This window comes from Physella acuta, unplaced genomic scaffold (genome assembly GCF_028476545.2).
Source record: "Physella acuta isolate Inbredline_101_S28 unplaced genomic scaffold, ASM2847654v3 ptg000059l, whole genome shotgun sequence".
In the NCBI taxonomy this organism is placed as follows: domain Eukaryota; kingdom Metazoa; phylum Mollusca; class Gastropoda; family Physidae; genus Physella; species Physella acuta.
The window spans coordinates 233,097-255,613 of record NW_026731579.1 but is presented as its reverse complement, the minus strand read 5'-3'; the positions used below and the strand labels follow the sequence as shown (position 1 = coordinate 255,613).

The 22,517-nt window shown below is 36.6% G+C and overlaps 1 protein-coding gene across 3 annotated transcripts in view; it reads right to left on the bottom strand.

Moving 5' to 3' along the window:
- Window positions 1-429: 429 nt before the first annotated feature.
- LOC131948491 (regulating synaptic membrane exocytosis protein 1) overlaps window positions 430-22,517 on the bottom strand; it is a 112,522-nt gene continuing 90,434 nt past the window's right edge. For 2 of the 3 annotated variants that reach the window (XM_059310082.1, XM_059310084.1), the window contains 20 exons: window positions 20,737-20,902; window positions 19,725-19,890; window positions 16,909-17,035; window positions 16,093-16,200; window positions 15,267-15,387; window positions 14,659-14,705; window positions 12,139-12,209; window positions 9,729-9,910; window positions 8,551-8,638; window positions 7,822-7,929; window positions 7,385-7,574; window positions 6,516-6,587; window positions 6,152-6,253; window positions 5,885-5,995; window positions 5,061-5,123; window positions 4,510-4,606; window positions 4,272-4,366; window positions 2,747-2,860; window positions 2,511-2,653; window positions 430-1,913 (listed from right to left, as the gene is read on the bottom strand). In XM_059310082.1, coding sequence (XP_059166065.1) covers window positions 1,746-1,913; window positions 2,511-2,653; window positions 2,747-2,860; window positions 4,272-4,366; window positions 4,510-4,606; window positions 5,061-5,123; window positions 5,885-5,995; window positions 6,152-6,253; window positions 6,516-6,587; window positions 7,385-7,574; window positions 7,822-7,929; window positions 8,551-8,638; window positions 9,729-9,910; window positions 12,139-12,209; window positions 14,659-14,705; window positions 15,267-15,387; window positions 16,093-16,200; window positions 16,909-17,035; window positions 19,725-19,890; window positions 20,737-20,902 — 2,339 coding nt within the window. In that variant the 3' untranslated portion in view covers window positions 430-1,745. The remainder of the gene's footprint in view (window positions 1,914-2,510; window positions 2,654-2,746; window positions 2,861-4,271; window positions 4,367-4,509; window positions 4,607-5,060; window positions 5,124-5,884; window positions 5,996-6,151; window positions 6,254-6,515; window positions 6,588-7,384; window positions 7,575-7,821; window positions 7,930-8,550; window positions 8,639-9,728; window positions 9,911-12,138; window positions 12,210-14,658; window positions 14,706-15,266; window positions 15,388-16,092; window positions 16,201-16,908; window positions 17,036-19,724; window positions 19,891-20,736; window positions 20,903-22,517) is intronic. The other variant, XM_059310083.1, reaches the window with a different exon arrangement.

The following is a 22,517-nucleotide window of genomic DNA, read 5'->3' as shown; positions in this document are numbered from 1 at the left end:
GTAGCGTCTCTTGGTCGAGTATCACCAGGTGTAATGACTGAGGGTACCATCCCAACACCTTCCAACAAGGTTACATCTTTCATTTCTTGTACCCCTTACCATTTTATTATTTTACCTGAATGTAACTGTTTCGACAAAGAATTTAAAATTTTTTCCATAGGTGTCTCCCCTTAAATGACATCACCTTGAGCAGTCCACACCCCCACCCCCATCACCCTGAGCCAACTACACCCCCACCCCCACCCCCCTGAGCCAACCACACCCCCAGCCCCTACTTTGTTACGCTACTGCATTTATTAAAAATAGCACTACATGAATTTTTAGAAGCACTACCAGCACCCTCAATCAGTCTACAGACAAACAGTTTAATTTAAATGACTAGGGTGATCCATGTAAAATTCTCATTCAATAATCTTCTAAGTCCATCAGTAGTAAATATACCAAGTTTATATATCATAATTACATATCAATGTTGATCAACAAGCGGAAATATCTGCACATACAAATGTTTTAAGGTAAGGCTCAGTTGGGGTGAAATGTTAAACCATCACGCAAGTTTAACTAATGGAGTCAGACATTAAACCATCAAGCAAGTTTAACAAATGAAGTCGAACATTAAACCATCAAGCAAGTTTAACAAATGGAGACAAATGTTAAACCATCAATCAAGTTTAACAAATGGTGTCAGACATTAAACCATCAAGCAAGCTTAACACATGCAAAACTTGAAAAAGCTACATAAAATTACTTGCATAAGCAAACACATAGAGATTTCTAAATGCATATCACCCCTGTGGTAAAAGTAATAATTAATATTAATTACATAATTCGCAAATTAAAGAATAATTTAATATAAATGCAATCATTACATAATCACACTCATTAAATAAGTTGCAATATATAATTGAGTGTTTATCTTTTTGGCTGCAAACAGTATAAAATAAAACACTTTTATGACCTTAAGGTCACTTTAGAATCTACACACATGATTTTAAAAAAAAGCAAGAAATATTAAATTAGATAAAAATAGAAATGTGTTCTCTTTGGTCCAACGCTGTTTTATAATTGTCATTTTTAAAAAAAAAGTTTTCGTTGCATTCACAGAGCTGAACAACTTGACAGATCAAAATATTTTGATCTGGAGTAGCTTGTGCCTCACCAAGAGCTGAACAACTTGACAGACCAAAATATTTTGATCTGGAGTAGCTTGTGCCTCACCAAGAGCTGAACAACTTGACAGACCAAAATATTTTGATCTGGAGTAGCTTGTGCCTCACCAAGAGCTGAACAACTTGACAGACCAAAATATTTTGATCTGGAGTAGCTTGTGCCTCACCAAGAGCTGAACAACTTGACAGACCAAAATATTTTGATCTGGAGTAGCTTGTGCCTCACCAAGAGCTGAACAACTTGACAGACCAAAATATTTTGATCTGGAGTAGCTTGTGCCTCACCAAGAGCTGAACAACTTGACAGACCAAAATATTTTGATCTGGAGTAGCTTGTGCCTCACCAAGAGCTGAACAACTTGACAGACCAAAATATTTTGATCTGGAGTAGCTTGTGCCTCACCAAGAGCTGAACAACTTGACAGACCAAAATATTTTGATCTGGAGTAGCTTGTGCCTCACCAAGAGCTGAACAACTTGACAGACCAAAATATTTTGATCTGGAGTAGCTTGTGCCTCACCAAGAGCTGAACAACTTGACAGACCAAAATATTTTGATCTGGAGTAGCTTGTGCCTCACCAGGAACTCAAAAACTCATCAGATCCATAATCTGTGGAATTGATCTGGAAAAGTTTGTACCAGGCCATAGTGTGCTTAGAGAGGTCAAGGCCATCCAAGCGGACCAACACCTCCCCTCTACATAACTTCTTTTCAAAGCTCTTTGCTCTCTCCCAAATCACAATCTGGAAAAGAAACAAAGATGAGTTCACTGTTGTATTTAGATTTCATTTACAAGCAACAATCTATAATAATATTCAGAGAAATTTTTAAAATGGAAAATTATTTCTTTGGAAGAAAAATGTAATGTTACACATTAAAGTTATAGCCTGTTTTGTAAAAAATCCAGATGTTTATAAACATTTTAAAAAAGAATCTGTTTGACAAATAATATGTGAATTAGGCTCTACCAGCAGCTAGATTTAATAGTTTGATTGGAAAAGTAACATTATTAATTAAGATGTCCAATGTCCGTAACACTTAAAGTGCTGTGAACTTAAACAGAGGTCTAATTTTTTGAAGACACCTAAGTTAATAGCCTAACAACAAATCAAAGGAATCAAATAAAAAAAATAATTTGGAATTAATTTAAGAATTCATTAAAAAATCTTACTGCTTAATTAATCTTTGTCAACTAAGATTTGATTGTAAATTTGATTATGTGGAAATAGAACAGATGCCTATGTCCTTTTCACAGAAGTCATTAAAGTATAGTTCATAGAGTTCATATAATAATATTCATAAAACCCCCCAAACACAACCAGATTGGTTTAAACCTGTACCTTCATGATTCTCCCATGAACATTACAGGCAGAATATTTGATCTTCTTCCTGTACATGGGGTCAAACGATGACTTGACAATTAGTGTTTTCTTTCTTTGAATCACTTTCTTCCCCTCCACTAAATAAGTTTTTACATAGGTATCTGCAAAACAAAAAAGTTTTAATACATAAAAAATCTGGCAGATTTTTAGGAATCTTTTTTTAAACTTCTAGAGAAAAAAGTTCATTAGCCCACCTGGTGGTTGGGTCTGGCCTGATCTGTGGAGTCCAGCAGCACAAATTATGTCCACTTCCAGTTGACCTTTGGACACCATGAACCCCAGCTTGATGTCTCCACACACAGTCGTTTCTGTAACAAAAACCACTTTTAATTCCATAAAGTTGTCCTAAATTTGTCCACACACAGTCATTTCTGTAACAAAAACCACTTTTAATTCCATAAAGTTGTCCTAAATGTGTCAACACAGTCGTTTCTGTAACAAAAACCACTTTTAATTCCATAAAGTTGTCCTAAATGTGTCAACACAGTCGTTTCTGTAACAAAAACCACTTTTAATTCCATAAAGTTGTCCTAAATGTGTCAACACAGTCGTTTCTGTAACAAAAACCACTTTTAATTCCATAAAGTTGTCCTAAATGTGTCTACACACAGTCGTTTCTGTAACAAAAACCACTTTTAATTCCATAAAGTTGTCCTAAATGTGTCTACACACAGTCATTTCTGTAACAAAATTCTTTTTACAATTCTCTAAAATTGTCCTAAATTTGTCCACACATCGTCATTTTTGTAACAAAAATCTCTTTTTAATTCTCTACAATTGTACTAAAATTCCAACACAAATATCAAAGTGTCAGTTGAGTTAATGTAGACGGGAAGAGTAAATTGTGTCATGTCAATTTGACACCTGTGTTGAATATAAAAAGTTGTATTTGTGATTTTACCCGCAGATGTTAAATATAAAAAGTTGTATTTATGATTTTACCCGCAGATGTTAAATATAAAAAGTTGTATTTGTGATTTTACCAGCAGATGTTAAATATAAAAAGTTGTATTTGTGATTTTACCAGCAGATGTTAAATATAAAAAGTTGTATTTGTGATTTTACCCGCTGATGTTAAATATAAAAAGTTGTATTTGTGATTTTACCAGCAGATGTTAAATATAAAAAGTTGTATATGTGATTTTACCAGCAGATGTTAAACATAAAAAGTTGTATTTGTGATTTTACCAGCAGATGTTAAATATAAAAAGTTGTATTTGTGATTTTACCCGCTGATGTTAAATATAAAAGTTGTATATGTGATTTTACCAGCAGATGTTAAATATAAAAAGTTGTATTTGTGATTTTACCAGCAGATGTTAAATATAAAAAGTTGTATTTGTGATTTTACCAGCAGATGTTAAACATAAAAAGTTGTATTTGTGATTTTACCAGCAGATGTTAAATATAAAAAGTTGTATTTGTGATTTTACCCGCTGATGTTAAATATAAAAGTTGTATATGTGATTTTACCAGCAGATGTTAAATATAAAAAGTTGTATTTGTGATTTTACCAGCAGATGTTAAATATAAAAAGTTGTATTTGTGATTTTACCCGCTGATGTTAAATATAAAAGTTGTATATGTGATTTTACCAGCAGATGTTAAATATAAAAAGTTGTATTTGTGATTTTACCAGCAGATGTTAAATATAAAAAGTTGTAATTGTGATTTTTACCCACAGGTGTTGAACATAAAAAGTTGTATTTGTGATTTTACCCGCAGACGGCTTTGGTGGAATCTGTCCAGGTCCTAGCAATGATGTGATGTCATCGCCTTCTGGTGGAGGTCGATCTGGTGTTGCAGAAGACACACTAGAAAAAAATTACTTTTGAATTTATTTCATTTTAAAACCACATTTGTAGTATCTTAAAATTAATGTATAATTCACAGCTAACATCTTTTTAAAAAAAGGTTTTTTAACCATATTTTAACTATTCCAAAAGTGAAGAGTTACCTTCCTTGAGTCTCCTCATCATCAGATAAGAAAAAACTAGAGCTACTGTTAGTTCTGCTGGGAGGTTGGGGAGGTGCTAGAAGATCCATGCTATGATCTAGAATAAGTTAATGAAAATATATGCAGTTGGACTTAAGCTATAATACTTCTCTAAAACAAAATCAAATTTTACAAGAAAAAAATTAAATAGTTTCTAAAAATATTTTAAAATTTGATTTCTTAAAAAAAATGTAACTAATAAAAATAGTTTAAAATGCAGTAATTAAGGTGTTTATAAATGTGATGTTTTTACACACATTTTTAAAAAAAAAAATAACTCAGTAATTATAATGTAAAATATTTTTGATTATATTTCAAAAAAAAAAAATTACCAAAAATAATGGCTTGATGTAGAGAATTTTAATTTAAACATAATATTTTATTATTTTGTAAACAGCACTTTCAAAATCTTTCATCAGAGAGCAATAAAATACATAAGCCTTATATTGTTTTTGTTTTATTCACAACTAAAGCAACACACAACAAAGGCTGTACAAGAAAACATGAATTACCACTGGACACTGATAATGAGCTGGTCACTTCCTGTTTGTGGCGTAACAGTTCTCTGGGGTGGGCTGGTAGTAGTAACAAATAACATCAAGACATTGACTCAATGTGTAACAACATCTTAAACTTGTTACATGTCAATATTTTGGTCTAACTTGTTCATTGATAAGTAGGAATTATTGAAAGCTCAAACATAACAACATTCAACATTTCTTTTAGACAGGACCACAATATTCTGGTCAATTATGTAACTATATAGAATGAATTATTTTAAGACAAATTTAATTTATCACATAAAAATATAAGCCAACATTATTAGATTATATGGAGAAAAAAAAACAGAAATATGTCATATAAACTATTTGAGATAAAATTCTTGCATTCAATGTTTTTCAAACTAAGCAAAATACCATTTAAAATAATTGTAGTTTGGCTAATTGAATAATTAAATATTTTTGTAAATATTTAAACAATTTAATTGAAAGAACATAATCTTGTTACATGCCACAAAAACAGTACAAAAGAATAGTTACAGAAATTTGTGTAAATAAAGTAGTTTGAATAGTTGGAGGCCTTTTTCATTTTAAAATATTTTTATGAATGTTTCTTGTAACGCCATTAATAATCCCAAAATTAAGAATCAATTTACACATTAAATACAATTTACTTATTATTTAAGAGAGCTGTATAGTATTAAAAATAGAAATATTGAATCAAATAACAATTAACAAAAGAACAATAAATTAGAAGCAGCAACAATAAAATCAATCACTTTTAACCAATCATGCGACAAAAAACAATTAAGTAAATTAATTGCGTGTAAACTTACGTGAGTTTTGTCTTCTTTTGATGGCGTTAGGACTTCTGGATAGTGGCATTCCCTTGTCACTTTTGTCAGAGGACCTTCTGTGTATATCACTGTGTGTGCTTTCATCAGAACCTGGTGCAGTTTTAGGAAATTGTAAGAACATAAAGCAAATTTTGATCAAGTTCAATGCTTGCTTGAATACTGTGAATTTGAGTAACAAGATTCTCCAAAAGATATATAGGCCTAAAGTAACTACATAAATGTTGTCTAGTTGGATTCTTTGCATACCTGCAGTGTCCCTCTTCTCTATAAGAGTTAATGAAGCCATTTTTGAAACTGTTGTTCTCATTTTCTTTCTGACTTTTGTAGTAAAGCTATCAGGCTGAGATACTGACAAAAAAATAATCAATAGCCACATTTTTAAATTTTATTTTAGAAACAGAATGCTCAAATATAATAATGAAAGAATGGGATTATTTGAGTTTATAAATTCATAAATATTTAATGTACTTTTAGGCTTAATAATAACAAGATTTAAAAAAAATTAAAATAATTTAAATTTTTTAAATTTTAATTCTAAGGAGTTAACCAAGCGACAGCTTTAGCATTATCTCCCTTCCCCAATGAACTCTAAGAAAGTTCTCCCCCTTACCACTGTTGAGGTGAAACTCCCTTGAACCAACTCGCGAAGGCCCAGAAGGCACAGGAGAAACATTGTTTGAACCTGTGGACATGTTGCAGAGGCCAGCAGTTTAAAATATTTTAATAACTTCTGGAAACAACTTATCTTTTCATTTTTTTATACATTAGCTTGTGCACAATCAATAACTGCTTTAAAAACAAAACTAAATTTTAAAAGCTTTTTCCTTTCTCCAGTTTTCCTCTTTAAAAAACCTCGAGCTTTTTTCAAATTTCAATGATAATTTCAGATTTAAATTATTTATATGAAGAAATTAAAATTTAAATAAAAGTTTTGAATCCTTTTAATATATTTTAAAGCCTGCATATTAAAAATAAAATGATGTAGCATTAAAATCTTTACATACATATTTATATTTTTGTAAGTGTTAAGAAATTGGATGTCCTAGTTTATTTTAAATTACAGCTCTATTGCATACCTGAATTTTGTTGGGGGGGGGGGGGGGAATAAAAACAAATGAGCTTAGAGCTGATGTGGGATGGCGTTGCCTAGCAGTAGAGCACTAGACTGCTAATCTGAAAGTCCACCCAGCCATGATGGGTACCTAACTCAGGTTAGGGAAAGTAAAAGTGGCTGGATACTATCCCTTCATAAGCTGAGGTCACAGAAACAGATGAACTCTACTTCACTTGCCGTTAGATTAGAAAAGGGAGCTTTAGTGCTGACAGTCCCTTATTATGCTGGGGTCAATCAAACAGATAAACTCTACTTCATCAGGTCTGAAATGGCAGTTCATACATTTTATAGAATAAAGCTACAAGCTAAGCTTGTGATAAAAATATTCTATAGAGAGGAAGCTTTGGATGATGTCATGAACCAACCAATAGAAGAAGGCGAGTGTTGGTGCTGGCGGTGTGAAGGCACTTCCGGAGATACTGCAGGACTAAAGAGGGCGGAGTCTTTAAAAGATCCACTGGTCAAACTGGCGGAGAGACTGGCAGAGTGGCTGCTCCTGCGGTGGGGCAAGGGGGCGCTGTTTTCATCATGTTCTTCCAAGTTAAACCATTGAGGCTAAAGTCAGAGAATAAACAAAAACACTAGAAGCTAACGTTATATTTAATTTTTATCATCAACTTTTTTTTTCATTTGATGAATAGCATAAGGTCATAATTGTATGGTATACAGCAGTAGGCCTTTAATTTTAATTAAAATAATATTTTTTTTAATCAATTTAAGTTGAAAAGCGAGCAGAAATTATTATTTCCGTGTTGAAATAACAAAAGCCAGTTTATAAATAGAGCTGATTTGGCCCACTGACCTGATTGTCTAAGTGTGTGTGTGCTAGGTCTAACAATATTTCTCCAATAAATGTGTCACATCTGTCCTCGTAGCTCCACACAGTCAGTTGCAGGGCTTTGGCTACCAGCTAGACACAAAGTGACATGGTAAGACACCAGCTTTAGGTCAACCATCAAATACGTTCATTACAAAGATTATTTTTAAACTATTTTAGCAATAACTTTATCATTATCTGACTAAAATATAGATCTATGTTTTAATGTCTAGGCCCTAATTTTTTTAAAAACTTTAAATGATTTTAAATTTTGATACATCAATTTCAGATTAAATCATGCCAAAGATTGTGTACATATTGGTTTTAGATAACACAGGGTCAGAGGATGGTTTATTTATATTTGTATAGTGTTTTATCTTCGGTAGGGAATGGTGGATCTATAAAGAAGTTGGCTATGTTATTTAATATTTAGGGGCCTATGACTTATTTTATTTATTATAGTTAAGGGTTTGATTTGCTTATTTCTTATTTTTTTTGCTAATTATTTAATTTAGCAATTTAGAATGATCATTTACAAAAGAAAAAGGGTTATAATTACTATGATTACATTATATCAAATGTTTAAATTTTTAAAAATATTAGTTGAGCTCTAAATAATACTAAATATTGTTTGATTGCCTATGAGATAATTCTAAAATCTTATGTTTATTGTTTACAAAAGGACAAGGGTAGATAACTACTACTAAAGTTGACCTCGGTTGTTGTGACGCCATCTATGAGAAACGTCTGCTCCCATTCTGGATGGCAGTTTGACGTCTGAAGTTCCGTCTCCAAAGTATCTCTGTGTACAAATACAGGAACGTTTGTTTGTTTGATTGGTGCCAGCTTTACAATGCCAGATCAATTTAATTACCGAAACCTTACGGTCAGGGTTTATTTTTCCAAACATTTTTCTCTCGGGGGTAGGGGGGAATGTAGGGTGCTTAAAACTCGGGGCGCACAAAGAACTTCCGGGTTAAAGTGTATATTTTCTATATAAATTATATTTTTTCATTTTGCCCGGGTGCAGTGCTCCCCCCCCCCCACCACCACCCCTCAGCACAGATATCTGAAAGATACTCTAGTTTTGATATATCAAGTTTAAGGTCACGCCAGAGATTAGGATTAAGGGATATAGTAGAGGTTCAGGCTTAGCACAGGCTTAGGGTTAGTGATAACATCAATAAGCTGTATCCGTGTATATTCAAGTATGAGTAAGGTAACATCTCATTTTAAATGAAATTTCAGAATTCGGGGCATCATCATACATGAATATTAATTGGTGCCGACAAGTTTGGGTCACCCCCCACCCCATACAATAGAAAACTAGGCTTGTATTACCTTACCCTCCCCCCCCCCAATCACGCACATAAAACTAGGCTTGTAACACCCCCCCCCCTTCCAATCATGCAAACAAAACTAGGCTTGTATCACCCCCCACACACAATAGAAAACTAGGCTTGTATTACCTATCCCCCCCCCCCCAAATCACGCACGTACAACTAGGCTTGTAACAAGCCCCCCCCCCCCCCCAAATCACGCACGTACAACTAGGCTTGTAACACCCCCCCCCCCCAAATCACGCACGTAAAACTAGGCTTGTAACAACCCCCCCCCCCCAAATCACGCACGTAAAACTAGGCTTATATCACCCCCCCCCCCCAAATCACGCACGTACAACTAGGCTTATATCACACCCCCCCCCCCAAATCACGCACGTAAAACTAGGCTTATATCACCCCCCCCCAAAAATCACGCACGTACAACTAGGCTTATATCACCCCCCCCCCAAATCACGCACGTACAACTAGGCTTATATCACCCCCCCCCCCCCCAAAAAAAAATCACGCACGTACAACTAGGCTTATATCACCCCACCCCAATCCACTGACCTTTGACCTGGCACCAGGTTGATGACGACAAACGGGTTGGGTGGCGAGCTGTCCGCGTGGTTTGGTGACGTAATGTTCCTGGCACGTAGCACCGTCACAGCCAGGGACATCCGGTGTGGCTGGTAGCAAATTCTCACCTGTAACTCACCTTTAATCTGCCGTGTGCCACGCTTGATCTCCACCTGTGGAGACGGTCACGTGAGTAAAAATTAATTGAGTAACTTCAGAGACTGTCCACAAATAACTTCACAACACTCTAGTCCAATGTCTACCTCAGCATCCCACAAAGTCACACACCACAAAACATCCGACGCCCTGCCTTCTATTTTCTTAAAATGATGTCACACTTCAGCTTACCATACATCTCAACTTAAGTTTCATTTTTGTGAAAGAGATTTAAATTTTTTTTAACTAACTGGGTATATTGATCAAAGAGTACTAAAAATCAACATAACATTGTTTTCTTCTTTTAAATTTAAATAAAAGCTAAAACTCAATTAAAAAATACTTTTTGAAAATTAATAAGTGTGTTACATCGTATTTTCTTAACCTGAACCCTTCCCCCACTTTGAAGACACAGTATAACAAGCACCCGACCCCTCCTCCACCCCAGTATTACATCCTTCCACGGCGACTATTCCAAAAACCAACGAATCAGTCCCATCAACAATACCACCGACTTGACGGAGCTGGTCACATAGACTTCTGTTGGGATCAGTCGTATCAACAATACCACCGACTTGACGGAGCTGGTCACATAGACTTCTGTTGGGATCAGTCGTATCAACAATACCACCGACTTGACGGAGCTGGTCACATAGACTTCTGTTGGGATCAGTCGTATCAACAATACCACCGACTTGACGGAGCTGGTCACATAGACTTCTGTTGGGATCAGTCGTATCAACAATACCACCGACTTGACGGAGCTGGTCACATAGACTTCTGTTGGGATCAGTCGTATCAACAATACCACCGACTTGACGGAGCTGGTCACATAGACTTCTGTTGGGATCAGTCGTATCAACAATACCACCGACTTGACGGAGCTGGTCACATAGACTTCTGTTGGGATCAGTCGTATCAACAATACCACCGACTTGACGGAGCTGGTCACATAGACTTCTGTTGGGATCAGTCGTATCAACAATACCACCGACTTGACGGAGCTGGTCACATAGACTTCTGTTGGGATCAGTCGTATCAACAATACCACCGACTTGACGGAGCTGGTCACATAGACTTCTGTTGGGATCAGTCGTATCAACAATACCACCGACTTGACGGAGCTGGTCACGTAGACTTCTGCTGTCCTAGTTACTCCTGTCCCTTGTGTGGTGATTCTAATTATCGCAATATTAGCGTGTCCATAATTAGGCAAAAAAAACGTGTGTATTTTGTAACCCCCTTCAACTTGGGTTTTAAGATGGCTGATAAAAACACACAGTATTATGATAAATCGTGTTTTTATTTTAATTTTTGCCGTGTTTGTTGTTAATAAGAGATGGGGATAATACCTCATAAATTCGGAATAAATTCAGATAAACCTTATAAAAATTTAGTCGATGTAATCTTGTAGGCCTATCTGATTTCAATAGAATCCTTTTGTTCTTTGTTTTTTCCATAAGAAAGCTGGAAGCTTGAAGATTCCCTTTGGTCTCGGTTTAGCTGTTTACCATATTTGATAAAATGGACTTCATATAATGACTGCAGGCAGTGACGTAGACTTTGTGTAGCTAGTGCCGGCAGTGACGTAAACTTCCTGTAAACAGAGCCAGCAGTGACGTAGACTTCCTATAAACAGAGCCGGCAGTGACGTAAACTTCCTGTAACCAGAGCCGGCAGTGACGTAGACTTCCTGTAACCAGAGCCGGCAGTGACGTAGACTTCCTGTGGACAGTGCCGGCAGTGACGTAGTCTTCCTGTAGACAGTGCCGGCAGTGACGTAGACTTCCTGTAACCAGAGCCGGCAGTGACGTAGACTTCCTGTGGACAGTGCCGGCAGTGACGTAGACTTCCTGTAAACGGAGCCGGCAGTCGTAAATTTTCTGTTACTAGAGCGAGAAGTGACGTAGACTTTCTGTAATTCCTGCAGGCAGTGACGTAGACTTTCTGTAACCAGAACCGGCAGTGACGTAGACTTCCTATAACCAGAGCCGGCAGTGACGTAGAGATGATAAGACCAGAGATTGTGTGACCGGGTCAACAGCCGACCTAGCTGCCCCCTCCATTGATGCCCGCATTATTTCAATCTTTACCGAGCGATTTCAACTGACTGGGTCACTGAGTCAACTCTACGTACCCAGTGACCTGAACTTACCCTGTGACCTGACTTAACTCAGTGATCTCAACTGACACAATGACCTCAACTGACCCAATGACCTTTACTGCCCCAATGAGCTCAACTTACCGGAGTTCGCGGCAACATCCGCCTTTTCCCGCCTTTACTTTGCAGATCGGGGCTGTGGCTGGGTGGACGATCTGTGGGTCAAGGTCAAGGATGTTAGATAATATCAGATCCGTCATGGATAATATACTCGTCAAGTATGTGTCTATTATTTAAAATGTTCCAGGTCAATTATTTTAGACCATTACACCAACCAACATAATAGAGTTAAGACAAACTAGGCCAAAGGGGAGAGAACTATAGCGGCAGTAAGTTGTCTTCCCTAGTTCGACCACTTGGCCTTTACATAAATATACGAGTATTGTTGTTCGATAAAATTTTTTGTTTGAAAACATAACTAGCTTACTAAACAATCAGTGGTTGCAGAGTCCAATCATAGCTGAAGAACGTACAGAAAGAAGGGACAGAATAACCCATCATTATGGACTGTTTCAACAAAGGGAAATAACAAATATCATTAAAGGGAAACAATAACATCAGTTACTGTGAGGAAAAGATATATAATGAATATGTAATGACAGGACTCTCTTGTTTTGTGACGGAACAAAATGGCGAATCATAAATTTGTTCAGACGAAAACTTGAAGTACGATCATTAAAAACAAAACCTCCAGCGGTACACAAATGAGACTACGTTTTATTTACATTTAATGGGATATCCTTTGACGGGTTCTCCGTGATCAAAAATGTTAATGGCTGTCAGGCTTTTCATATCAGATATTTTTCTTGAGGTTCTATCATTGTAAATCACATTAAATTGAATTATAAAAATGTTATATTGTATTACAGTCTATTGAAGATAAATTATTTTTAGTAATTTTCTAAACTTTGAAAAATAATATAATGGTTTTCTGTTTTGTGCAATTATTAAAAAAAATACCTTAACAATTTCTTTAAAAGTTTGTTCTTATAAACTATAATAGTTAACTTTGATATTTAAAACATTCAAGTTTCCTAATTTTGTAATCTTTATCCAAAACGGTCTTTGCTTTTTGTGTTAAAATAAATGTTGTGTCTAGCCAGTTTACTCTGTGTAAAAGAGATTTGACAGTCTACAATTTAAGAGGTCGGTTGTTAGCTGGCTCTGGTTTACGTCAGACAGGAGATGTTGACCAGAGGCCCACATAGACTCGGGACGGGGTCAAAACAAACAAAAGGTTGAATGTATCTCCGACTAGGAAACAAGACAATATAAAACATAATAATAATAATAATGGACTCTGCCTAAATGAAATCAACTCAATATCACGACAGAGTAAAAACCAGAACTGACTGAACGGAACTGCAGAGATGGCAGTAATCAGAGGTACCGAGACAAGAGGGGCGGTACAACTTATATAAGAGGGGCGGTACAACTTATATAAGAGGGGCGGTACAACTTACATATACCGCTAGCAACACTTTGTACGTCCTTTGTACCAACCAAAGAAGGCCATTCAGAAAAGACCGTATTTCTGAATCCAACGCATTTATTAGATTTGAAAAACGGTTGAAATTATTGTGTCTTGAAGTTATTAAATGATGTTGATAATTTAAACATAGCGTTTTAATCTCTTTGAACTGTTTCCGTTTGAAAGCTATTTTTGATTCCGTTTTAGAATAACATTTTTAATAATCTAGCTTTAATAAACAGACGGATGATTTCCAGGCCAATATTTGCACAAGGAAACATAAATCTGTTCGAGGGAAACATAAATCTGTTGACAAACACAATTTATTACCGGAGGTGTAAAGAAAATCTGCCCGCTTTTGTGGACACGGGAATCACTTTGGCCGGGTTCGATCACTTTACGGTTAAGGTATTGGCTCGCAATTTACTTGATTAACCCGGGGGGGGGGGGGGGGGATTGATTGCCCAGATGGGGCAGCCATCAGATAGACGGTTGATGGCTGATATTCCTAATGGAACTTTCCAAAAGCATCACTCACGCTGTCTCGCCAAATATCGCGAGAAAGAAAAAAAGGCCGAGATTTTCGAAATAAATTAACTGGAAAAAAGTGGGTGATAGAAAAGTTTCTGTGTGTTTTCGTTTGTGTGCGTTTTGTAGGTAAACAAATGTGTCTGTAAGTAAGCTGCTACTTAAGGATGTAAGCAAAAAACAAACGAAACTCTAATTTGCTAATTTTGTGTAAGAACATCTTTATCTTCTCCGTTCTTGATTGTAATGTTGGATGTGATTTCCTCCAACACCATTAAATGTTACGAGTCAACATGTTATGCGCCTTATAGACTGTTGTCTCCTATGTCATCCTGCTTTTCTCTTTTAAACTTGCTTCCAAAGCTTTAGTCAATCCAAGAACAAACAACAACAATGAACGCAGTTGTTTGATTTTGGAGTTTTCTCTCCAAGATGAGAGGCTGTCCTCAGCTATCGGGCATAACTTGCTCGTGGATTAGAACTCAGGACTTTTAGGTTTAGCAAACCATGAACTTCATCGAAAGAGCTGATTTTTTTTAAAGATCAAACGCACTAAATGTTTATCAAACACACGAGCTATTGTAATATTCCGAGGTCCAACTCACCTTGTGAAATGACAATCGGCTCCTCACACAGTGTCTGACCGTCACTTCTGAAATTAGATAAACTTTTACGTCAGATGTCTTTAAACATCTTTTCTGCAGTTTCTAGTATTATTACTGTGGGTCTTCTGATATTTCTTGGACTAAAATAAATTACTGCGTATCGTTTTTTTATAAGTTTCAATAAGACTCTACGGTGGCTATGCAGAGTTTCTTCCAGGCATCTCTTCGGGGGGGGGGGGGGGCATCGCCTAAAGAAAGTCTAATGGTATTTATATAGAAAATATATACTTTTAACAGTGTCCGTCCCCCGGAAATTTTAGTCCGCCCCCCCCCCCCCCCAATATTTCAAGAGTCCCCCCCCCCCTCCGGAGATAAAAGTCTGGAAGTAACACTGTGGCTATGGAACCCCATAGCCCTGTCCCTTCACAGCAAGATAAAAATCTACAACATAGATGTTAAGGCAATACTATTACCACAACAGGCTACAGCCCCTCACAAACAAATGCTTAAGACAAGTTCTGCACATATATAAATGATTCCTTATTAACTGTGTAAGCAGTCGCTCTAACAATAAGAAAGTTCAACAAGGTGAAGGTAACTTAACTCACCTGCCGTAGTTGGGCGTTGCTATGACAACCACTTGAGGGTAGACGTAGGAGAGTACTGAGTTGACGTAATCGTAGGTCTGACCACGGAGGATCTCGCCGTTCCACTCGAGAATCTCGTCACCTTTGGGATATATGGGGGCGAAAAACATAGATTGATCCTTCGAACTTGAACAAAAGAACAGAATAATAACGAAACTATTTAACAGAGAAACACAATTTTTTTTATTAAAGATCTAAATAGATACGTTCATGAATATTTTAATCCAAATTTTGTAATTACTTGTTGTAATAGTTGTATACAGTTCTAGATATCTTCATCTCAATGGCATCAAGGAATAGTTTCGACAATAGGGTGTTTTGTTTTTCAATGTCACCAACCTACCCCCAGTCATTAACCAATTAGTCATCCACACAGTGTTTCTTCCAGACTTTTTTCTCCGGGCTTTTTAAGGGGGGGGGGGGGGGCACTTGATATTTTCGGGGTAGGCGGACACTGGTAAAGTATATGTTTTCTATATAAATTCCATTTCGTTAGTGGGGGGGGCGGTAGACTTTCTTTTAGGGGAGGGGGGCTCTGTCCAGCCCTCCCCGAAGAGATGCCTGGAAGACACTCTGCATCCAGCACATTAAGTATAACACCAACACCAGTCACTTAACCACCCACGCATTAACACACCCGTCACCCACCCACAAGTCTCCACCCACCCACCCCACCCACCGGTGACCAACACCAGCCTCCACCCACCCACAAGTCTCCAACCACCCACCCACCCCACCCACCGGTGACCAACACCAGCCTCCACCCACCCACCCAGCAGTGACCCACCAGCATTAAGTTTGTTCCTGACATCTTGTGACACCCACTTGACCAGCGCCCTACAGACTTTCAGAGTATCCTGGACACCGCCTGTCACCTTGATTCCATACAGGTTCTCTGAAAATGTGGACATTATAACATGACTGATTCCATACAGGTTCTCTGAAAATGTGGACATTAAAACATGACTGATTCCATACAGGTTCTCTGAAAATGTGGACATTATAACATGACTGATTCCATACAGGTTCTCTGAAAATGTGGACATTAAAACATGACTGATTCCATACAGGTTCTCTGAAAATGTGGACATTAAAACATGACTGATTCCATACAGGTTCTCTGAAAATGTGGACATTAAAACATGACTGATTCCATACAGGTTCTCTGAAAATGTGGACATTATAACATGACTGATTCCATACAGGTTCTCTGAAAATGTGGACATTAAAACATGACTGATTCCATACAGGTTCTCTGAAAATGTGGACATTAAAACATGACTGATTCCATACAGGTTCTCTGAAAATGTGGACATTAAAACATGACTGATTCCATACAGGTTCTCTGAAAATGTGGACATTAAAACATGACTGATTCCATACAGGTTCTCTGAAAATGTGGACATTAAAACATGACTGATTTTATACAGGTTCTCTGAAAATGTGGACATTAAAACATGACTGATTCCATACAGGTTCTCTGAAAATGTGGACATTAAAACATGACTCCACAGTCTTCACCATCCTATTCACATCACGAGATTTTGAAACATAAAGAACCTAAGTGTTAGTCTAGCAGACGTTAAAGATTTTCTACTGCTACCTTTCGACTGTGTACACTGTAGGTGAAGCAAATAGGCGTCTTGAAAGCCAGACTGACGCCATTTTTGCAGGGATTTTTCTCCTAATGCGGTGGGTGATAGGTTCTCTCTGTTCTTCGTGGCCAAACTCTTCAGGGACAGAAGATTTAAAGACATTTAAAATGTTTGTTTAGTTTTGGTGGCCAAACTCGTAAGGACAGGAGATTTTAAAGACATTTTAAATGTTTGTTTAGTTTTGGTGGACAAACTCTTCAGGATAGGAGATTTAAAGACATTTAAAATGTTTGTTTAGTTTTGGTGGCCAAACTCTTCAGGACAGGAGATTTAAAGACATTTAAAATGTTTGTTTAGTTTTGGTGGGCAAACTCTTTAGGACAGAAGATTTAAAGACATTTAAAATGTTTGTTTAGTTTTGGTGGCCAATGTCTTCAGTGCAGAAGTTTGAAGGAATTTTCACAATTTAGATTACACTTAGTTTTTAATGTCTTCAGTCAGTGAAATTTTAAAGCAATTTATAAACATGTTGTTTAGTTTGGTGACCAATGTCTTTAGAAGCAGAATTTGAAATGTAATGCAATAAGTATATAGAGTATAGAGAAATGTAAGTATAGGAGAGATTCCACCACGGCTGAAAAGGTAAGTCACCATCAACAAGCGCAAGTCATAGGAACAATAGATGAAAGACGGAGAAAGTTGACTCAAGTTGCAGGTCATGTGGATACATCAACTTTTTTAAAATTTCTAGGTGTTGATCTTATTGGTGTAAACAGAATAGGTTAAAAAATTGGTTTATTGATTTATTTTTCTAGCGTGCATTAACCTTACATTGGCGTACATATTCTCTTGACAATATCTTTGTGTTGTAAGTTTGGAAACATATCTGATGTAACAGATACGGGGTCAGAAAAAATGTTGTTTAGTTTGGTGATGTAACAGATACGGGGTCAGAGAAAATGTTGTTTAGTTTGGTGATGTAACAGATACGGGGTCAGAAAAAATGTTGTTTAGTTTGGTGATGTAACAGATACGGGGTCAGAGAAAATGTTGTTTAGTTTGGTGATGTAACAGATACGGGGTCAGAAAAAATGTTGTTTAGTTTGGTGATGTAACAGATACGGGGTCAGAGAAAATGTTGTTTAGTTTGGTGATGTAACAGATACGGGGTCAGAAAAAATGTTGTTTAGTTTGGTGATGTAACAGATACGGGGTCAGAAAAAATGTTGTTTAGTTTGGTGATGTAACAGATACGGGGTCAGAAAAAATGTTGTTTAGTTTGGTGATGTAACAGATACGGGGTCAGAAAAAATGTTGTTTAGTTTGGTGATGTAACAGATACGGGGTCAGAAAAAATGTTGTTTAGTTTGGTGATGTAACAGATACGGGGTCAGAAAAAATGTTGTTTAGTTTGGTGATGTAACAGATACGGGGTCAGAGAAAATGTTGTTTAGTTTGGTGATGTAACAGATACGGGGTCAGAAAAAATGTTGTTTAGTTTGGTGATGTAACAGATACGGGGTCAGAAAAAATGTTGTTTAGTTTGGTGATGTAACAGATACGGGGTCAGAAAAAATGTTGTTTAGTTTGGTGATGTAACAGATACGGGGTCAGAGAAAATGTTGTTTAGTTTGGTGATGTAACAGATACGGGGTCAGAAAAAATGTTGTTTAGTTTGGTGATGTAACAGATACGGGGTCAGAAAAAATGTTGTTTAGTTTGGTGATGTAACAGATACGGGGTCAGAAAAAATGTTGTTTAGTTTGGTGATGTAACAGATACGGGGTCAGAAAAAATGTTGTTTAGTTTGGTGATGTAACAGATACGGGGTCAGAGAAAATGTTGTTTAGTTTGGTGATGTAACAGATACGGGGTCAGAAAAAATGTTGTTTAGTTTGGTGATGTAACAGATACGGGGTCAGAGAAAATGTTGTTTAGTTTGGTGATGTAACAGATACGGGGTCAGAAAAAATGTTGTTTAGTTTGGTGATGTAACAGATACGGGGTCAGAGAAAATGTTGTTTAGTTTGGTGATGTAACAGATACGGGGTCAGAAAAAATGTTGTTTAGTTTGGTGATGTAACAGATACGGGGTCAGAAAAAATGTTGTTTAGTTTGGTGATGTAACAGATACGGGGTCAGAAAAAATGTTGTTTAGTTTGGTGATGTAACAGATACGGGGTCAGAAAAAATGTTGTTTAGTTTGGTGATGTAACAGATACGGGGTCAGAAAAAATGTTGTTTAGTTTGGTGATGTAACAGATACGGGGTCAGAAAAAATGTTGTTTAGTTTGGTGATGTAACAGATACGGGGTCAGAGAAAATGTTGTTTAGTTTGGTGATGTAACAGATACGGGGTCAGAAAAAATGTTGTTTAGTTTGGTGATGTAACAGATACGGGGTCAGAAAAAATGTTGTTTAGTTTGGTGATGTAACAGATACGGGGTCAGAAAAAATGTTGTTTAGTTTGGTGATGTAACAGATACGGGGTCAGAGAAAATGTTGTTTAGTTTGGTGATGTAACAGATACGGGGTCAGAAAAAATGTTGTTTAGTTTGGTGATGTAACAGATACGGGGTCAGAAAAAATGTTGTTTAGTTTGGTGATGTAACAGATACGGGGTCAGAAAAAATGTTGTTTAGTTTGGTGATGTAACAGATACGGGGTCAGAAAAAATGTTGTTTAGTTTGGTGATGTAACAGATACGGGGTCAGAAAAAATGTTGTTTAGTTTGGTGATGTAACAGATACGGGGTCAGAAAAAATGTTGTTTAGTTTGGTGATGTAACAGATACGGGGTCAGAGAGGGAGCTGAGGTCACTGACCTTGTAGTCCTGACCTGCCGGCGACTGGACAGAGTCACGTGACCTGGCACTAGGGGGGTCAGATGACCCAAGATGGCTACGTCTGCCGTCCCCAAACTTGCTGTCACTGGCCGAGGTAATACTGATACAGCTGCTGTTGAGGCTCAAGGCATCTTGACGCGTGATTCTGTGGGGGGGGGGGGGGGGGGAGGGTACAGGAGATTTTATTGATGGGTGACATGATGGGTGCTGTCTTCACATGAACTTACTTGAGTGATAAAGGTCACTTAAAAACTTACTTGAGTGAGAAAGGTCACTTAAAAACTTACTTGAGTGATAAAGGTCACTTAAAAACTTACTTGAGTGATAAAGGTCACTTAAAAACTTACTTGAGTGATAAAGGTCACTTAAAAACTTACTTGAGTGATAAAGGTCACTTAAAAACTTACTTGAGTGAGAAAGGTCACTTAAAAACTTACTTGAGTGATAAAGGTCACTTAAAAACTTACTTGAGTGATAAAGGTCACTTAAAAACTTACTTGAGTGATAAAGGTCACTTAAAAACTTACTTGAGTGATAAAGGTCACTTAAAAACTTACTTGAGTGATAAAGGTCACTTAAAAACTTACTTGAGTGATAAAGGTCACTTAAAAACTTACTTGAGTGATAAAGGGCACTTAAAAACTTACTTGAGTGAGAAAGGTCACTTAAAAACTTACTTGAGTGATAAAAGTCACTTAAAAACTTACTTGAGTGATAAAGGTCACTTAAAAACTTACTTGAGTGAGAAAGGTCACTTAAAAACTTACTTGAGTGATAAAGGTCACTTAAAAACTTACTTGAGTGATGAAGGTGACATGATTGGTGACATGATTGGTGACATAATTGGTGACATAAACTTACTTGAGTGATAAAGGTCACTTAAAAACTTACTTGAGTGATAAAGGTCACTTAAAAACTTACTTGAGTGATGAAGGTGACATGATTGGTGACATGAACTTACTTGAGTGATGAAGGTCACTTAAAAACTTACTTGAGTGATGAAGGTGACATGATTGGTGACATGATTGGTGACATGCCATTGAACCCATCTGACACGCTGCTGTCACGGAAGGACGAGAAGACACTGCTGACTGAGGTCGATGACCCCTCGGAGTTGTCGCCCTTGCTCTCGTTGATGGGGGAGTGTTTTCTCACACCTGCACGACACGTGACACATACGTCAACTGACGTGACACAATAGCCTAGTGACATTACACATTTGTCTACTGACGTGATACATTAGCCTACTGACGTGACACATCGGCCTTCTAACGTGATACATTAGCCTACTGACGTGAACATTAGCATACTGACGTTGACACATTAGCCTACTGACGTGACACTAACTAGGACTCACAATTCAAGAGCCATCTTGTGTGACACTAAAGTGAGCAGATATCATGTCATAGAGAACTAGAGTGACACATGATGTTATACTAAAGTGACACATAGTGATCTAACGAGACAAATTAGTGAACTGCGATTCTTTAGAGTAATTAACTTTCCTAGTCAGTCGGTATTTTAAAAATATTTTACTTAGTTTAGAACTATAAAGTTCCAAATTTAAAAAATTTCTTATGTTTTACAATTTTGAAATTAACATTTGTTTTTACATTGTAAAAAATTATTAAATTATTTTTTTTTTTACTAATTTTTACTAACTAATGATTTTAAACTTGCCAAAGTATTGTAAATATGCTGATATGTAAAATATTAAAATTAAATTACATCGACAGAAGGGAAATGGCCCCAAGATGAGTTACCGGAGTTTTTGTTTTAATTTTATTTATTTTTCACTTTTAGAATCCTATGTTATTGGGATACTTTAAAAATTATTTATCTTAAAAACAACAACAAAGGATAACGTTTTATGGAAACAACATGAAATGACATTATGAAGAAGAAGATTTTGAGGATTATTGGTAGTTAAACTATGCCTGATGCCCGAGTTGCTTTAGAAAATATCATGCTTGGTTGTGTGGCATAGTATGATAATTGCTTAGGTTTACATGTTAAGGGTTAAAGGTTACAAGTTCAAGGGTCTTAGAATGCTACACGACATAAATAAGCTACTAAGATAAATCAGTGGGTTCTCCATGGTACATAATCAATGGTACCCAAATATGGAGGTAATATTTGTTCATGTTTCCATTCCATGTTATTTCAATTAAACGATATCCTTTGGACTTGACCTAGACAACTTGGAAATTACAAAACGTAAGACTACAAATACAAATTTTGCCTGTGATCCGACAGCCTCTGCAGCGAGTGAGACAATATTTGTGAACTAAAAGACTTGACAGTAATGTGATACGTGTGTAAACAGATGTGACAAATTAGTGAACCCTGCACAAAAATTAGTGAACCTTACCAACGTGACAAATTAGTGAACCCTGCACAAAATTAGTGAACCTTGCCAACGTGACAAATTAGTGAACCTTGCACAAAATTAGTGAACCTTACCAACGTGACAAATTAGTGAACCCTGTACAAAATTAGTGAACCTTACCAACGTGACAAATTAGTGAACCCTGTACAAAATTAGTGAACCTTACCGACGTGACAAATTAGTGAACCCTATCCACGTGATAAATTAGCGAACCCTGTTAACGAAACAAAAACCACGCCCCTTGCATAACTTTAACCTAATTTGATTGATTGCTCAATTGCTCACACTAATCAGTTTTATATAATTTTTCAAGATCTGAACAAAACGAGACCATAATTATCTGGCAGATAAGAAAAATCTGGCAAGATCAGATCAGAAAAAAC